We start from the raw sequence: 18,920 nt of genomic DNA, 5'->3' as shown, positions 1-18,920 counted from the left end.
AAACAGACAAAACGCCCACGGGAAAAGAGTGAAGTCTACTCGAGGAAACGCCATAGGCAGGAGACGCTGGATGTTCTCCTGCGGGGATGTCAACATCCCGCTCCTGCAGATGTAGCCTCTGATGGCGAACCATCGGGCACGATCACGACCACGACCACGACCACGACCACGACCACGACCACGACCACGACCACGACCACGACCACGGAGGAAGCTGACGACGAGTCCCCCGATCAGTCAACACAGCAGCCAATAAGTGTACAGTGTTCTCCAAATAAGAGTGATGTTTATCAGACAGAAAAACACACATCTGATGCAGCGGTACAGTGGCCAGCTGATGCGCACCAACTTATTACTCAAGACCACGTTTCTGCTGCTAATTATGAAAATGAGCTGAAAGAACAGTTTCAGGAGGACAGTCAGTCTCTGGATCTTTTCCTCTCAGATGATGACTTTTTCAGCGAGGGCAGTCAGACACTGTACAGACAGTCTGATCCCAAATATAACAGAAGTTCATCAGAGCCTTCACAGAGCACCCAGGAATCACATGCTTCAGCTGACACGCATGAAGAAAACAGTCTGTTGCAACCAAATGACGTCACTACCCAAACATCATTGCGACGCAAAGAACAATGGCGGCCTACGAGTGAAAATATTTTTTCCAGTTTTATACAAACTAAGATATTTTAAGAGATTTTATTATCGTTTTTATATAATGATACAAACATTGATCATATAGGAAAATACGTTTTGGTAGCCGGGGTTCCTTTTAATATTAGCTGTAGTTCAGCCTCCACTAGCTGGAGCTGTAACTCTGGTTAATGTCTGCTGCCATGAGGCTCTAAAGCTTAACAACCTGGATGTAAACGAGCACAGGTGATGGAGTCATCTGGTAGTGATATAGTGAGATAAAGTTGTATGTAGGCTGTGTCTGGTTATACTGAAGGTGATCCCTTGTTTAGCTGTGTTTAACCAAGCGACAACCTCCGGTCTAAAAATATGAGTCCAATGCAGAAGTGCTAAAAAATGCAGTTCATCAAGGATCCACTAGAGGCTGGCTCTGGAAGTACCGGAAACCACATACACACCAATTCAAAGAAGACGATCTTCACAGCAGAAATAAACATGTTTACAGCCTGGTTCAAAAAATGAGTGTAGTCTGAATAGCTCATTTCTTGATGTCCTCTCACTGTACGGGGGTGTTTTTTTTTCTAAGGCGGCAATTTTGAAGATATTGAGATTACGAGTCTTCCAATAAGGGGCACAGCTGACTTGATTGACAGGCGGGAACACTGCAGCTGTTGGCTAGGAGGCTCAAACTCCGCCTCTTTACGTTACACTGGCTCCACAGCAGCAATATGGCTCCCGCTGACGATTGGCCTCAAAACAGCTCTTCAGAAACAGATGGGTGACGTCACGGATACTACGTCCATATTTCATACAGGCTATGTGTTTAACACACTGTGCTCGGTTGTTTTCTTCTACAGATGTCAACAGTGAATGGAGTATGGATTAATTGATTGTTAAGAACTTACTCGAACACATTTTTTTGTTTAGATTTTCTCTGTGAGTCTGAAATATGTTTCTGTTCAGTTCCCTTGTTGAAGTCTAACACGGGACTTCCACCAGATCCGTGTCCGGTCCGTCTCTGATCCGCTGCGGTCCGGCTCTGTGCGTTCTTGTCCGTCAACACCCACCAGTTGCGTTTTCAGAACGCAGTACGGAGTCAGGTGACCGAGGTTTTCCTGCCGTAATTACTGAATCAAGGATTCTCCTCCTCCTCTCCTCATCCATGTTGTCTTTCTGGTCCTCTGAAAACCTCTGACCTGTTGACTCCAGGCCTGGCTCCTCTCATCATGACTTTGGTTTGTTGTTGTTGTTAAGTGAAATACGATCTGGTGATAACACAGAGTGTTTTATTCTGAAAATTAACCGGATGTTTTCATTTTGTTTGGGTGAAACCTGACTTCCTGTCCCGCTCCATCTGCTCTGTTGAGATTGATGCGTTGTGCTCCGGCATCCAGCAAAAATAGAAGTCTTGTGTATCTGATCCGGAGGACTCAGACCTGTCGGATCAGAGAGGCAGCTGGAACGCAACGGAGTGGATCCAGTGGAAGTTAACAGATTGACTAGAATAGCAACCTATCAGATCCGGAGCTGTGACGGATCAGAGATGGACCGGACACGGATCTGGTGGAATTTGGCCAGAGATTTGGAGATTATGAGCCTGCTCAACATGTTGATATTCAGCGTGTTTAACATTTTGAATACCTCAATACGATCCGTAGATTATGTCAGTTATATACATTGTGTCGTATTTTCTTCCCTTCAGACTGGTCTGTTAGTTGGAATTTAAATTTCTGTTTAGTGACTTTAGAACATCTCTCACACAGAGAGAGATCAATAATGACTTGAGCTCACTTCATAACCAGCCAAAGATTCCTCACAGGAGCTTAAGGGGCCTTCAGTGAATGTTCAATAATCATTCAGACACCTCCAACTAATAACTTAAATAAAGACACTCATGGGAAAAGCTGTGACCACACAAGAACTCATACAGATCCACTTAAAAAAAGTGAACTGTTCCTTTAAGTCAGCATAAGCAGCTGCAGTGCATCAGTAACACCATGGCTCCGGCTGTGTGTCTGTGGGGGGCAGGTTACCTGGTGAAGGCACAGCCGATACGCAGATCCAGCTCCTGACGTGCGTCCACTGACAGGGCTTCGTTGCGGTTGGGCTCCCCAAGGCGGTTCATGGCGTTCCAGATGTCCGTGTCAGTGATGGAGCTGAATTTGGCGCGGTAAATGCTCTGCTCCCTCACACTGCCCTTGTTCATCACGGGGTCGATCGCATCCAACACCTGGAAGGTGAGAGAGGGAGCGAAGAGCAGAGATCAAAACAAAATCAACGGCTTGAAATGATGGACAAAGATATTTTAGATATAAATATTAAATTAGTTTAGCAACCTCTTGGGGTTAAAGTCAATTGGTACAAGAACAAAGTAACCCTTCTGAACTGTATGACTTTTCAATAATGATTCTTTAGGAGAATGAAAAGCTAAGAAGTGCTCTTGATTGACTGTTGATGCACAGGAACAAAGGGGACTGAGAGTACCTGAGATAAACATGTTGTATTGTTCCTTTAATGACAGATATCCCTTGTTTTGGGCCTTCATGAACACAGCGGGGCTAAACTGCAGAAACTCCTCTCTAAAGAAACTGAACTGGCCTCAGATGAAGAGAGGCACTGGATGTAAACTCCATCGATGTATGTCCCAACATGGATGAAGTATAACAATAATGGGACACCGTAATACTTCTGATATCTAGCTGCAGACTCTTCGTTGTGTGTTGGGTGGTGGTGGGGCTGCTACGGTCCAGGTGGTAGAGTAGGCAGTATCGGTGTTGTCACTACCCGGAGCTTGCCTGTACGGAGCCTGGGTCCGTTGAACGTGGCAGTACTGTACCTAACCAAAGGTAATGTCAGTGAAGAGAGGAGCCCACTTGATAACCCCAGTGATGTGCTGGCTCTCTCAGGCCATCTGTCCTTTCTATCTCAGGCTTTGGGGTACATGAGGAGCCATGTGGTAGGGTTCTAAACTTATCAGTAGAGGGCATAGTGGGGTTGGTTTCTTCACTGAGCGCTCATCCTGCTGGACTCCAGCGGCAACAGCTGCTACTACTCGTCTCATCACTATCATCGCTCCCTCTCTCTCTTATTCTCCTCTATCCCTCTTTCCAGACCCAACTCAGTCGAGGCAGATGGCTGTCTAACATGAGTCTGGTCCTGCTCGAGTTTCCCAGACTGACACACTGGGATCCTGTCTTTCCGTCTCTCCTCTATCTGTCTGTCTCTTACTTTAACTCTCCCTGTCCCATTAAAGTTACTAACCATAGACCTTTCTGGAGTCCCTGAGCTCCCTTGTCTTGTAGGTTCCTCTGAGCTGCCGTAGACGTCCTCCTGCTGTGGACGTTCCAGACTCCAGCTGATATGGACGTGCTGGACTCCATCGGCAACAGCTACTACTACTCGTCTCATCACTATCACCGCTCCCTCTCTCTCTTATTCTCCTCTATCCCTCTTTCCAGACCCAACTCGGTCGAGGCAGATGTCTGTCTAACATGAGTCTGGTTCTGCTCGAGGTTTCTGCCTGTTAAAGGAAGTTTGTCCTCTCTGCTGTAACTAGCTAAATACTGTGAGGTGCAATGCTCATGGTGGATTAAGGTGGGGTCAGACTGAGTCTTATCCTGTCTTGGTGTTGGGTCTCTGTTCATAATTTGACATAGAGTGGTCTAGACCTGCTCTGTTTGTAAAAGAGTCTTGAGATAATGTTTGTTGTGATTTGGTGCTATACAAATAAAGATTGATTGATTGATTGATTGATTGATTGATTGATTGATTGATTGATTGATTGATTGATTGATTGATTGATTGATTGATTGATTGATTGATTGATTGATTGATTGATTGATTGATTGATTGATTGATTGACTGACTGACTGACTGACTGACTGACTGACTGACTGACTGACTGACTGACTGACTGACTGATTGATTGATTGATTGAATGGGCATCTCCTCTCCTGGTCCATAAACATCACACTCTAAAGTCAAGGGAGATGCTGCATTCAAACACCTCCGAAACAAGCTTTATCCCTCACTCTCAGCTCCCTCCACAGCATCCTTTAGACATGTTTTAATATGTGAATCATTACTGTGACACAGAAGACAAGGTCAATATGTGATAGAACTTTTACTAAACTTGACTTAATAACTGTACATGTAAAACATATTCAAAGGAAGTTTCATTTCATCCAGATTTTGGCAGCCCCATGTGGACAAAGTAAGTAGTGCAGAATTGTTCATCTTTGAAAGTCTGTTCCTGGATTAAGTTTGGACTTCTAAATTAGAATCATTCATATTTATATTCATAGCCGCCTTTCATAAACCTTTTGAGCCCGGGGACGATGGCACCTCACTTACCTCAAAACAGATGTTCTCGCCTTCCTTATCGCAGTCCAACCAGAGAACCACGTAGTCACAGCCTCGGCCTTCGACCTGACATGACAGCAGAAATCAGAGACACATAGCACGGCACTCCGCTGACTCTACATGCAGCATGTCCTCAAACACAAACCTGGAGGAACTTGACCATGTTGAGTTTGGGGTTGGCCTCCTTCTTCTCTGTGGGAGCTTTGCTGAAGAGCTCTGCAGGGTCCACCTTGTCCCAGTTGTTGTACTTTCCTAGAATAAACAGGATTCACAGAAATCCAAATAAAGAAGAGGAAGGCTGCACAAAACAAAACAAAACAAAACTATAAACAGACATTGTTTTAAATATATAATAAGAGTCACAACTGAAGTCCCATTCAGCGATGCCATCGGCAGGACCCACCGATAAAATCCAGACTCATCACGTGTCCACAAACTGAAGTCATCTTAAAGCGCACACTCTGGCCCTGGAAGCTGCCGGCGTACTCGTGCACTGAGCATGCTCCGTTGAGGCCTTTTCGACTTGTGCAGGTTCCTTTAAGAGAAGAGAAGAGAAGAGAAGAGAAGAGAAGAGAAGAGAAGAGAAGAGGAGAGGAGAGGAGAGGAGACCGCAGTCAGTCAATACAGATGTTTTAAAGGTGCAGGAAGTTAGTGCCACTGCATTTGGACCAAGAGTTCCGGGGTCTTTTAACCCCCAGAACTACTTAACCCTGAACTAAAAGGTTCCTGTGCTCCCATTGTTGTCTGCGTTTCGACCGCGGGCGGAAGTCCCGGGTAGATTGTGTAAATCAGGCCAGTGACGTATGGAGAAAAAAAAGTAAATGCACTACACCACCAGACCAGTAGAGGGCAGTAAAACAAAGAGGAATGCCATTCATCACAGATGACACCATAGAAGCAGACGGACAGGCAGGTATCATTATGAGCAACACTACAGTTAGCCTGTTAGCATGAAGAGACTCAGCTGGTCTGTTTTAGATGGTGCTATATTTCTTCACAGATGGATTCACTGAATCAACACGTGAGAGGAGATAAGCGCGAGTAGCAAAGACGTTTCAACACGCCTTTAAAATCCTTTTGAACTCAAAAAGTCGTGATCGCAGAGATTGGCCGGTGTTTTGGTTTAAACAGCGACCCTGTTAACTGGAGACTTTCAGCCGGATGCATCCCTCATAAACGTCTTTAGACCATCATTAAATATCTGATGAGGATATTTTGAAATCTTAATAAAAACTAAATTAATTTGCATTCCCAGGAACTCCCTCTGTGTTTCAACAGCTGTGTAAACTCCACAAACACTGACACGTTCAGCTGAAGGTCTCCAGTTTACAGGGTCACTTTTAAAACCGTAACACCGGGAGAGAGTGGCTGAGAGAAGACTACTGTTACAAGCTGCTAAATCAAGAGAATCACAGCTTCTTCTTTTGAAAAGTACACACACATACAAAAAAGATAGAACAAATAAAAACTAATGAAAGAAAGAGAAATCAAGTGAATCACAGATGTGTGTGATGTTATTGTGGACGGAGGGAGGAATAAAAACACTGCGGTTAATCTACCAATCAGACACGTTCAGCATCGCAGGCCCCACCCCCCGAAAGTCCCGGGACCTTCGAAAAGTACTACCCCCCAAGCAGAGGGCTTCTTAGGGGGGAGATTATCTACCCCTGAACTAAATTTAGACCCTGGGCCCACCGGTCGAAACGCATGTAGTTCAGGGGTAGAGTCAAAAAACGCCTAAAGCTGCTTTACAAACACAAAGTAACTTACAATAAAGAGAAAATACAAACCAGATATCCCTGCTGGGTACTATGTTGATAAAAACAGATGTTCATGGTTTACATCTAAACCTGTGTATAATTGAAAGTAGTGCAAAGACATCAGATGTTGGAAAAGAAATATTGCTGTGTTTAAATCTGCTCTGGTTTAGCTCCGATGGTGTAGCAGGCGCCCCACATTCAGAGGCTGCAGCCCTCATTGCACTGGTCATGGATTTATTCCCAATCCCAGCATGAATAGGTGCTTGTCATTCTCACTCTCTCTCTTACGCCACATTTCCTGTTCCTCTCCAGCTGGCCTTTCAAAATAAAGGTAAAAAAAACAAAAAAACATCTTAAAAAAATTAAATCTGCCATTCTTTTTAGAAATCATGGATGCCGTGTCCTCGTCTCTAAAGAGGAGAGGGACCACCCGGCTTGTTATCAGCTCACAGTTCAAAGCCAGCGTCCCTGATGGTATAGGGATCATCAGAGTCCATGGCATGGGGAGCTTCCACATCTGTGAAGGCTCCATTAATGCTGAACAATATCTACAGGTTTAGGAGCAACATATGCTGCCATCCAGACAATGACGTCTTCAGGAAGACCTTACAGATTTCAGCAAGACAACACCAAACCACATTCTGTACGGATTACAACAGCATGGCTCTGTAGTAGAAGAGTCCAGGTGCTGAACTGGTCTGCCTGAAGTCCTGACTCGTCCCCCATTGATAACATTTGGAGCATCATGAAACTAAAAACACGACAAAGGAGAGACTCTGAACTGTTGAGCAGCTGAAATCCTCTATCAGGCAAGACTGGGACAACATGTCACTTTAAAGTCCAGAACCTGGTCTCCTGGGTTCACCAACGTTTACAGAGTGTTGTTAATTAAAGAAGAGCTGATGAACAGGAAACATGTCTCTGAATGGACTGACTGAAACGTGCTGCTGCATCAGATTTAAAATCAGCAGATATTTGTCATAAAACAGTAAAAGTTTTCTGCTTCAGCGTCTGATCGATGTCTTTGAGCTGCTTTCAATCAGATATTTGAAACAAACATCCAAACTTTATTGGAGTTGGGTTGTTTTTGAATGGAGAGGATCAACTCTCCATCTGAGCGACCATGAAGTTTAGACTTTTTAAACCAGAGTGCACTTGTTGGTGAGTCAGACGTGGAGTCAATGTTGAACTCTGACGTCCATTCTCTTGATTGAAATTCATTTCTCAAGGCTGAATGTTAATGACAGGAACATGGACACACACACAAACACACACACACACACACACACACACACACGTGGAGAGTTGCAGTAAAGGGGTGTATATAACAGAACGCAGATCAAGCCAACAGAAGACCAAAACTCTGCAGTCTTTAACATCAGGCATGGAACAGCTCCAGGTAAGACACCTGCCTCTGTGTTGATGATTGTTCAGAGATGTTCTGATGGCTACCGCACAGTTAACTCTCTGTCGGCCTCCAGAGATCACTTATTGTGATTTTAAAGGACAGGTTCGCCATATCTTAGAGAGTCAACCTGGAGGCTGCAGCTTTGTGTACGCTGAAGTTGCTGCTGCTGATGTCTGTCCTTAGTTGATGTCTTCATCTGTGCAGAATGTCATGTTTTTCACTCTAAAAGTCGTTCAATTGTGGTTTGAAATAATATCTTTCTTTAAATGAGTAAACTTAAAAATCATCAATCAGAGGATGGGAAAGATCAAATAAGTGAGGTGACAAACTCAGGTTGGTTGTGATCCCCCTCCAGCTGCGGCGTGTCTTTCTGCTGGTCCTGCTGGCCCTGCACCAGTGTCTGTCCATGCCGCTGGGCAGTCAATGTGTGGACGAGTCCTTCTGCACATACAGCCTGCAGGACTACTACAGCCAGCTGGTCAACCTGCCCAGCCGTATCAACGAGCGCAGCATCGCAACCTGGACCTACGTGTGAGTACAGCCTGTCTCCTGTCAGCACGTCAGATCAATGCTGAGATGAATTCATGGATCACACGTAGACTGACGGTTTCAGCAGCTTCTAAAAGGCGTAGTCTCTCAGCCTTATAAAGACCTGCTGGTTAATCTCTGACACCTCTTTACTCTCTGCTGTTTGGACAGAATGAGACACACTGATGGGTACTTCTGTCTCATGTGTGCCTCCTATGAACTACGTCTGATATTGATAACAATTATAAGCTGCTGTGATTTAATAAGGGCTGGGCGATATTGAAAAAGATGTTATCACGATAACATCTTTCATATCAGTTGATATGGATAATTATCAGGATAAATATCAAATCTTTATTTCATTGAAATGTAAAGTCAGATGCGTTTCCTCGTAGCCTACATGTTATTGTATTCAGACTTGTTCTCTTGGAGTACAGCTTTATTCTTGTAAAACTACAACTTTGCTTTACTTTTCATCATCTTTGGTCTTATAAAGTTCGGACTTCATTGTCGTAATATTCTGACTTTTGTTGTCTTAATTCCTGACTTTGGTTTTATTTTTTTATACTGTTGCCTCTTTTACTTTTATGACTTATGACTGTACAATAAGACGTAGAGCTGGGCGATATTAAAAAAGATGTTATCACAATAGTTTTTTTCATATCAGTCGATATCGATAATTATCAGGATAAATATCAAATCATTATTTCATTTAAATGTAGAGGCAGATTTTTGCTCCTGAGTGAAAGTTGAAGACAGTTTGTTAGTTTGTATCTGGATTTAGTTTCTGATGAACTTCTTGAATCCATCATTTCTGACGGTGCTAACAGGAAGCAGGTCTTTAATGGAAGATGAGATTTTTGTGAAGTTTTAGTTTGTAGATTCTTATTTTTCTCAGGTTGAGATAATTTGCATCATTTAATTTAAATTTAAAGCAAAGGTAAATAAAATTGTGTTCTGTGTATCAGTTTAGTATTGTTTGAGTTGTGCTCTCCTCTTTAAGATTACTTACAGCTACAGTAATGAGGGATATTGTTCAGTTTATTATATAGTAATAATTATCATGATAAAATCATTTTTAATATCGTCCAGCTCTACATCTAATTGTAATAATAATAATAATAATAATAATAATAATAATAATAATAATAATAATAATAATAATAATTGTACAATAACAAAATCCTAAAAGTAAAAGAGGGAAAAGTATGAAAGGATAAAACCAAAGTCAGGATTTAAGACAACTAATGTCGGAATATATTACGATAATAAAGTCCGAACTTTATGAGACCAAAGGTGATGAAAAGGGAATGTCTCAGAACAATGAAACTCATGAGAATAAAGTCCTCAAATTACAAGAATGAAGTTAGAAATGTATGAAGATGCAGTTTATTGCAGAAGTTGCAATATTTACAAGAACAAAGTCTTAATTTACAAGACGAGAGCAGTAAGAGAAAATCGCCTGAAGTCATTTTACTGGATGAAGTCACACGAGACAACAAAGTCTGAAATTTACAAGAATAAAGTTGTTCATTTTTCAGAACACTGTTTGTATTTTATAAGAATGAAGACTTTAATGAGTATAAAGTGGTCAGATGATCAGAATAAAGATGTAACTTTCTTAGAAATAATCTGTGAGAGAAGAATAATCTGAAGTCTGTGAGAACAGAGTGATTCAATAAGAACAAAGCCCTCAGAGAGGAAAGGTCTTACATTAGGAGATAAAGTCTTCATATGAGGAGGATGAAGTTCAGTCCATGGTCTGATGGGGGTTAGAGGAGCAGCCTGCCTCAGTATAGGTTTCATAAATAACAAACACTTCATCACATGTTAAGTTAACTCCCCCCTTTTTTAACGTCTGTCTCTGATCTCACCCCAGAGAGAACATCGACCTGAACCGAGTCCCTCAGGTCATCCACGAGGCCAGCTGCCACACCAGCCACTCCTGCAGGGGGCTGGACACCGCGTTCGGCCTGGAGTCCATCCCCGTGTCTCTGAGGATGCCCGTCCTCAGGAAAAACCCCAGCTGCTTCCCCACGGCCAGCTACTCTCTGGAGTTTGAGCTCATCACCATAGCTTGTATATGTGCTATCTCCAGGCACAGCTAAACAGGACTGACCCGGCGCTCGCATGTCGACCCAGGAGGAGCACAGAGGAGAAGAAGAAGAAAACCTCATCCACTCCACTCATTGTAATTGTTCTCCACTAGTCCAGTAACCAGCGTTAGAAGAGTCATCCTCACCACATGCCTGTCAGCTGGCTCTCACAGCTTCTAAAGATATCTCACACCCACTGGTATACGTGTTGTGGCAGTGTGCTGTCTTTACAGTCCTTCATTATAAATAAAGAATGTAACAGATAATAAAACATCCCCACATGAAGGGTTCAACCTGCTGAGACATGAAATAATAAAGTACTCCTTTAAAACAGCAGAGGGCGCCGTCTGCTTTTCATACACAGCTGTGTTCACAACCTGATCACACCTCACTTCAAATCAATACCAGTCATTCCCCCTCTGCCTGTTGACACTGTGGTACAAACGTTAGTGTCGTCTCAGGCTGGTGTTCAGAGTGGGTAACTAGTGACAACTGTACCGACGAAGAGGCCTACGAATGCATCAAAACCAAGCGTCAATCTCTGCACTGTGGAAGTGTTAAAAACTGCAGTTCACAGGGTTCGTACACTTTTTTCATGGTCAAATTCAAATACTTCTCAAGGAATCTTGAGGTCAATTTTAAAACTTTTCAAGTATTACTTTTCAAGACATACAGTAAGAGAGGCATGAAGGTTTGCACTGGGTGGGCCAAATGATATCAGCTGTAAGGTCATTTTATCTTACAGCTATTTTCATCTTTTCTTCTGTTCAAATTAATATTGTCATTAATAAGCCTTCAACGTTCAGACACAAGCAGCGGCCGCACCACTGTCACTCTCTGGGTGTTTGAAGCTCAGAGCCAGTCACTGCATGACCACGGTCGGTCGGTGACGGGTCTCGATCATAGACTGTACATAAAAATGGACAGAGTTGCTCCGCCTCTTCCCGTTGTACGGTTCTGAAGCCAAAAAATCCCTCTCCTGGGCGCAGCCATTGCGCAGCCAGAGCCTGTGAAGCCACTGTAATAAGCTCCGCCCTACAGCGTAACGTCACAAGACGCTGTGTGTCCTTTGAAGTTTTGTTCTACGGCGGCTGTGAATCAAAGGAAACAGGGAGTAAAACCCCGTTTTTTAAACTCTAATAACTAATGAAGAAGAAACTTTTCAGAAAAAAGAGGCCTTGGACACAAAACAGTCAAATACTAACTACATATCACCACAGCATACGGATGGGAGAAACATTCGTACCACATGTATTTATTTTTTAAAGTTTGACTGCTCCTCCATTCAAATGAATGGGGGAGACGGATTTTTTGACCTGTACTGCAGCCAGCCACCAGGGGGCAGTCACACTGATGAAAGCCTCACCACCAGCCACCGGAACCTCTCCCTTGGTCTCGATGTGAAACACTGTGTCGGGCCTTCGTATCCAGCGGGAGAGCCTCCCACTAAGCGACCGCTGGCTCAGGCACAACACAGTATTTTTTGTCGCCACGGTCATGCAATAACCTAACCCGAGCTACAAACACCCCGCAGGTGACAGCAGTACGGCTGCTGGAAATCATCACACCACCTACACATTATATGGCACAGTGCTTCTACATCACACATGCCTAGCATGTAGCATAAACAGGCGGTTAGCATTAATGAATATATGATTACAATTTCAACCATTGACAAACACTTAAACCTAAAATTCAAGCATTTTTCAAACCTTGAAAACACAACATTAAAATGCAAGCTTTTTCAAGGATTTCAAGCATCCGTACGAACCCTGAGTTCATCAACATCCACTTGAGGCTGGCTGTAGAAACACAGGAAACCACATACACACCCATTCAAAGAAGACGATCTTTACAGCAGAAATAAACATGTTTACAGCCTGGTTCAAAAAACTGCTTGGCTCTACGTAGTTAATCTCTCTATCAGCACACACTGTATGAGGGTACATTTTTTTCTTATGCGATGTTTGAGAAAATATTAAGTTTACATGTTTTCCCCAAAAAAGGACATGACTGACTAAATTGACTGGCAGGCTCAAACCCCGCCTCTCTACCTCACACTAAGTTACGTTGAGTTCAGTATTTCCAATATGGCTCCTGCCGATGATTGGCTTCAAAACAGCCCTCAGGAACAGATGGGTACTACATCACGGATACTACGTCCATTATTTATACAGTCTATGATCAAATCAAAGCAGACCACAGGCCCTGTGATTGGTCTGCTGGGTAGCACCATATTTTACATCATTTCGTAAATTGCCCGTTCAGTCCATCTCCACCTTCAACGTCTCCTCTCTTTTTTTCTTTGCAAAAATACAAAGAACATCGACTCCTGCAGAACATACAGCTGCTCCAACTACAACATGACCCCCAATCTATACAGGATGCAGCACGTCGTGTTACCTCTGCACCACGAACTACGCAGTGCACTGCACTGTGCAGCCTATAGACGTTCCCATTCTGGTCAATGCTCACCGCGCCGCGGATCTGTCTCAGCTTCGTCTCTGGAGCGTGCCCCCGTGCCGCTCCGCCACAGATACGCTTCAAGTCTATTTTCGACGGAGCCCGCGCCCAGCTAGCGTCAATATGCACAGAAAAAAACGACCTGGACAGGAAGTCAGGCACGAGGATCACATGCAACATCCGCCAATTTCAAAATAAAACATCATATACGGACTCCCGACCGTTTAAAGATCGTATAGATCAGAAATACTCATCGATTATGGATGTAAGCTACAAACAGCCACATACAGTTAAGCCCGAAATTATTCATACCCCTGGCAAATTTTGACTTAGTTACTTTTATACAACCAGCAAGGTTTCTCTTGATTTGAAATGACACAGGCGTCTCCCAGAAGGCAATAAGACAATGTACAAGAGGCATCATTGTGGAAAAAATTATTTCTCAGCTTTTCTTCACATTTGAACAAAAAGTGGCATGTCCAAAATTATTCATACCCTTTGCAAACTGTCACAGTCTGTAGGAAAATCCAAAGTTCTATGCCATTCAAAATGTCCAAGCTGTTCTAAAGCATCCTAATGACCCTGATTCATTGAAAACTGCTGTTTTAATGAACTCAACAGGTGAAGAACAGCAGCTCTCTGCAGGTGGTTTGTGGACAGTCATGGCTAAGACAAAGGAGCTCTCTGAGGACCTGCGGTTGCACATTGTGGATGCTCAAAACTTAGGAAAGGGCTATAAGGCCATATCTGAATGTTTTCAAGTTCCAGTGGCTACAGTGCAAAGTATTATTAAAAAATACAAGACGTTCTGCACTGTGGAAAATCTCAGAGGATGTGGTCGGAAGCCAACAGTGACACCTGTGCTGGCCAGGAGGATAGTGAGAGAGGTGAAGAAGAATCCAAGATCATTACCAAGGCCATCCTGGTCAATCTGAGCTCTGCTGGTGGCAACGTCTCAAGGCAGACAGTCCAACGGACACTGCACACTGCTGGGTTCCACGGATGCAGACCAAGGAGGATGCCACTTCTCCAGATAACACACACAAAAGCCTGCTTGGCCTTTGCAAATGCTCATCTGGACAAAGACAAGACTTCTGGTCTTCTGTGTTATGGTCAGATGAAACAAACATTTAATTGTTTTGCCACAATGATGTATCCTTCATATGGTGTAAAAAAGGAGAAGCCTTCAACCCTAAGAACACCATCCCCACTGTCAAACATGGGGGTGGGAACCTAATGCTTTGGGGGTGTTTATCAGCCAATGGACCAGGGAACCTAATCGCAGTAAACGGCACCATGAAAAATGCACAATACATCAAGATTCTCAACAACAACATCAAGCAGCCTGCAGAGAAACTTGGCCTTGGGCACCAGTGGACATTTCAGCACGACAATGACCCAAAACACACAGCAGAAGAGGTGAAGAAATGGTTAGCGGACAAAGACATGAACGTTTTGCAGTGGTCCTGACTTGTATCCAATTGAGAATCTGTGGAGGGAGCTAAAGATCAGGGTGATGGCAAGGAGACCCTCCAACCTGAAAGAGTTGGAGTTTATCGCTAAAGATGAATGGGCAAAAATACCAGTCAACTGGTCAGCAATTATAGGAAGTGTTTGATTGCTGTAAATAGCCAATAAAGGCTTCTCTATTGGTTATTGAGAAGGGTATGAATAATTTTGGACATGCCACTTTTGGTTCAAATATAAATAAAGGCTGAGAAATAATTTTTTCCACAATGATGCCTCTTGTACATTGTCTTATTACCTTCTGGGAGACGCCTTTGTCATTTCCAATCAAGAAAAAATGTAGTGGTTAAATAAAAGTAACTTTAAGTCAAAATTTGCCTGGGGTATGAATCATTTTGGGCTTATCTGTATCAGTGATCCAGGTCGACTACAACAGGACTTTAAGATGATCACCGAGTCAGAAGGTAACATGACTTTAAGATGATCACTGTGTCAGAAGGTAACATGACTTTAAGATGATCACTGTGTCAGAAGGTAACAGGACTTTAAGATGATCACTGTGTCAGAAGGTAACAGGACTTTAAGATGATCACTGTGTCAGAAGATAACAGGACTTTAAGATGATCACTGTGTCAGAAGGTAACAGGACTTTAAGATGATCACTGTGTCAGAAGGTAACAGGACTTTAAGATGATCACTGTGTCAGAAGGTAACAGGACTTTAAGATGATCACTGTGTCAGAAGGTAACAGGACTTTAAGATGATCACTGAGTCAGAAGGTAACAGGACTTTAAGATGATCACTGTGTCAGAAGGTAACAGCACTTTAAGATGATAACTGTGTCAGAAGGTAACAGGACTTTAAGATGATCACTGTGTCAGAAGGTAACAGGACTTTAAGATGATCACTGTGTCAGAAGGTAACAGGACTTTAAGATGATCACTGTGTCAGAAGGTAACAGGACTTTAAGATGATCACTGTGTCAGAAGGTAACAGGACAACAAAGTAGAGCAGAATTATTCATATTAAACTAAACCTGCAGAAACTAAACTTTATAGTTATGCATACTCAGTGATGATTAAAGCACAAAAATAATGGAATACTCTCCAAATGATTCAACCACAGAAAGGCTCTGTAAACTGTTGTTTGTATGTAGTTCTCTCTTTACTGAACCCAGCTGATCCTGGCGGCTCTGAGCTGGCGCTACGCTCCAAACGCGCGTCCTGTGGAGCAGGGCACGCACCGTGGGGCGGAGCAAACCTGTGGCGCTGATGGAAGCGGGCCACATGCATCCTGTGGATTTTCAGGGTTTCACATAAACTTCACCTTTAAAGAAGTTGATGTATCTGTCAGGAAGTTCATGTGTGTAAAAGCATCAGTGTGAACTCCACACGGAGCAAAGCAGACTAACAACAACAGACAAACATGTGAAGCTTCCAGAGGAGTCTAAAGAGTCAGTTCTGTTCACGTGTCCTGTTGCAGTAAATCCACATGTTGTAGTCTGAGTCTTCACTCTATGACCATGCGTCCACAGTAGGGATGTACATTTTAAGTATTTTCCGTGATCGATTTTTGGAAATGTTAACGATCAATTATCGATTAATTGATAAAAAAAAAAAACAATGACAAATACGTTGTTTTATAATATTTTCTACAGCAACAAAATGCATATAACTGACAGGATTGAATACGGGTATATGTTTGACACGCAGAATATCAACGATCAGGCTCATTAAAATATTCTCCGCGGACATAGTCTTATACAGTGAAGGCTGAGACTACTAACAGAAAAGTATTTCAGACTCCCAGTGTACAGTTTTCTGTCTACTCGTTCTTATAGAGAAAAATAAACATGTATTTGATCAGGTGTCAGCCGGGAGCGCAACCGGGTCATAATCAGTCCAGCGGCAGAAAAGCTCAGACGGCTCTGATGTTGCTGCTCAGCAAACATAGTATACCTGAATTTCCCACCTGTCTGTTGCCTTCGTATCCAAAGGTGGAAATGTCCTGTTTATAGTTGTGAACCTTATGTCCGTGACGTTGTTGGCAGCAGTTTTGTATTGATCCTCTTTTAAAAAGCGCACGTGGAGACATGACGCTCAGCCGCAGCCGCCAGCTGAGCATCTTCGCTGTGCGCAACACCTTTAACAGCTGATTCACATCCAAACATGCTTTAAACTTAAAACATCTCCCTGATAGATGAGTGTAATATGAGACCACATGATGTTTGTTCCACGTGACGGAAAATTGATAATAAAAAGGCGTGTTTCGAGTAATTTCTTAACAATCAATTAATCGATAATCGATTAACTGTGGTCATCCCTAATCCAAATCCGTAGCTGTTTAATACTGTCAGTAATATACACTGTGTTGTGAAGGAACGTTTGATTTAGGGGAAAAAACACATTTGTCATTATTTCTGACATGGAAAACATTCAGGTTTTTTTAATGATTAAATGATAATTGATCGTTCACATTTCCAAAGATCGATCACGGAACATACTTGAAATTGATATCCCTAATTTAAAGAGATTGACCTTATTTGTTTTAATATTTAATACTTTCATTTGGGAATTGTTCACTTTCCATTTCTCTATAATTGTTCTGAAATGTTCCAACAAGGTATTTTTGAACTGTGATTTTAGTTTTTTTGCAAGGTGCTGAAAAAAAGTGTGCAGTGGTTTAATTTGAGTTACAACACACCTTAAAAATGAAAAAGGATGACTTTGTTTACAAAGAAATATAAGAGAACAAATATATATTACAACTTTCCATATCTGAGGACTGAAATAAAATAATAGTTACTTACATTTTGAGTTCAATCAAGGTTTCTTGAAAATCGTTAGAGAACCGTGTGTGAACCAAAAATCTAGATTTGAATTGAATCGTGGGTTGAGTGTATCCTTACATCTGTACTCCTTTATATTTCTTCATGTGTAACAGAGTTCTCTTTAAATAACAAACCCTGTATCTGACTCATTACACTCTCTGAAGCTGTCTCGGTGGTTAAAAATATAAATAATCATGATTTAAAGAATTCAATGTTTAAAACTACCTTAGAAACCAGCTGATTTGGATTTTAACAGTCAGAAAATGTTAGTAAAATAATCATCCTGACTCATAAGTTGGCTTTTATTTCATTTCTTATGGTAAATGATAAATAACTCTTACTGTGAGGAAACTGTAGTTGAGTTCATCCTCATTAAACATTCTCCATCAACTCCATCAACGAGCCAGACTACACGGCGGATTGTTCCATCAGAGACTGGAGTCAGTCAGGTTTAAAGGGGGTAAAAATAACACTCTTGCCTCCAGTTATAAACCCTGTCGTGCTTTAGATATCATAGCTTCATGTTTGTACCCACCTTTGGAGAGGATTTTGGCGATGGACTGAGCCAGAGACGGTTTCTCTGCCACCATCAGAACAGTCCTCATTCTGCCTGAATCAACGCTCCTCCGAGGTTAGAACAAAACTACACTCAGTCTGAATCCCACTACACACACTCACAGCGGTTTATAAACTACAACCGGCTCAAAACGTGTTGATAATAAACTAACCGCTCAGAAAAATGATAACTCAGCTTCTAACTGCCGGTGTATGTGCTGTTATGAACTACGAGAGCGGACATGACAGTTGGGTTGTTTACTTCCGGGTCGTCTTCTTCGCTTGTTGAAATACCGCCATCTACTGGATTCAATTCTTCTTCTTCTTTTTTGTAGTTTATTGGCGGATAGCAAACCAGCTTACAGGCGCATTACCGCCACTAACTGGACTGGAGTGTGGAGCAGGAGAACTAATTAAATAATAATTAAATAAGATATAACCATAGACTGTAAAAAATATAACAGACAATCAAACAAACAAAAGAAACAAACAAAACAAAACTAAATAAATGTAAAAAATAAATAAAATAAGATAAGATAAAATAAATAAAATAAGATGAGATAAAATAAATAAAATAAGATAAGATAAAATAAAATAAAATAAAATAAAATAAAATAGAATAGAATAATAATAAATAAAAAATATTTGAACGAAATCACAATCACTTATAAATGTAATAATCCCGTTGTAGATTCCCCCTGCTCCTTTCCCTAATGACCCTGCTTTTTAAAAAAAGAATATATATATACATTTTTGTTCCATACACGAACAGGGCATCAATCTTAAAAATACATTACCTACAGTACACACACACACACACA

General features: G+C 42.1%; 2 protein-coding genes across 2 annotated transcripts in view; one reads left to right on the top strand and one right to left on the bottom strand.

Moving 5' to 3' along the window:
• The window catches only part of top3b (DNA topoisomerase III beta), a 44,266-nt gene extending 25,877 nt beyond the window's left edge, over nucleotides 1-18,389 (bottom strand). The window contains exons 1-5 of the mRNA XM_034692386.1: nucleotides 18,080-18,389; nucleotides 5,396-5,527; nucleotides 5,138-5,244; nucleotides 4,984-5,058; nucleotides 2,664-2,860 (exon numbers count right to left, since the gene is read on the bottom strand). Of these exons, the coding sequence (XP_034548277.1) occupies nucleotides 2,664-2,860; nucleotides 4,984-5,058; nucleotides 5,138-5,244; nucleotides 5,396-5,527; nucleotides 18,080-18,149 (581 nt within the window). The 5' untranslated portion in view covers nucleotides 18,150-18,389. The remainder of the gene's footprint in view (nucleotides 1-2,663; nucleotides 2,861-4,983; nucleotides 5,059-5,137; nucleotides 5,245-5,395; nucleotides 5,528-18,079) is intronic.
• On the top strand, nucleotides 8,137-11,054 carry LOC117819146 (interleukin-17A-like). Its single transcript, XM_034692387.1, has 3 exons — nucleotides 8,137-8,151; nucleotides 8,516-8,691; nucleotides 10,568-11,054. The coding sequence occupies exons 1-3, from the start codon at nucleotides 8,137-8,139 to the stop codon at nucleotides 10,794-10,796; spliced, it is 420 nt and encodes a 139-aa protein (XP_034548278.1). The 3' UTR covers nucleotides 10,797-11,054.
• Nucleotides 18,390-18,920: the final 531 nt, after the last annotated feature.

This window comes from Notolabrus celidotus, chromosome 9 (genome assembly GCF_009762535.1).
Source record: "Notolabrus celidotus isolate fNotCel1 chromosome 9, fNotCel1.pri, whole genome shotgun sequence".
Classification (NCBI taxonomy): domain Eukaryota; kingdom Metazoa; phylum Chordata; class Actinopteri; order Labriformes; family Labridae; genus Notolabrus; species Notolabrus celidotus.
Note: the sequence above shows the minus strand (reverse complement) of the source record. Positions and strands in the feature narration are given on the sequence as shown.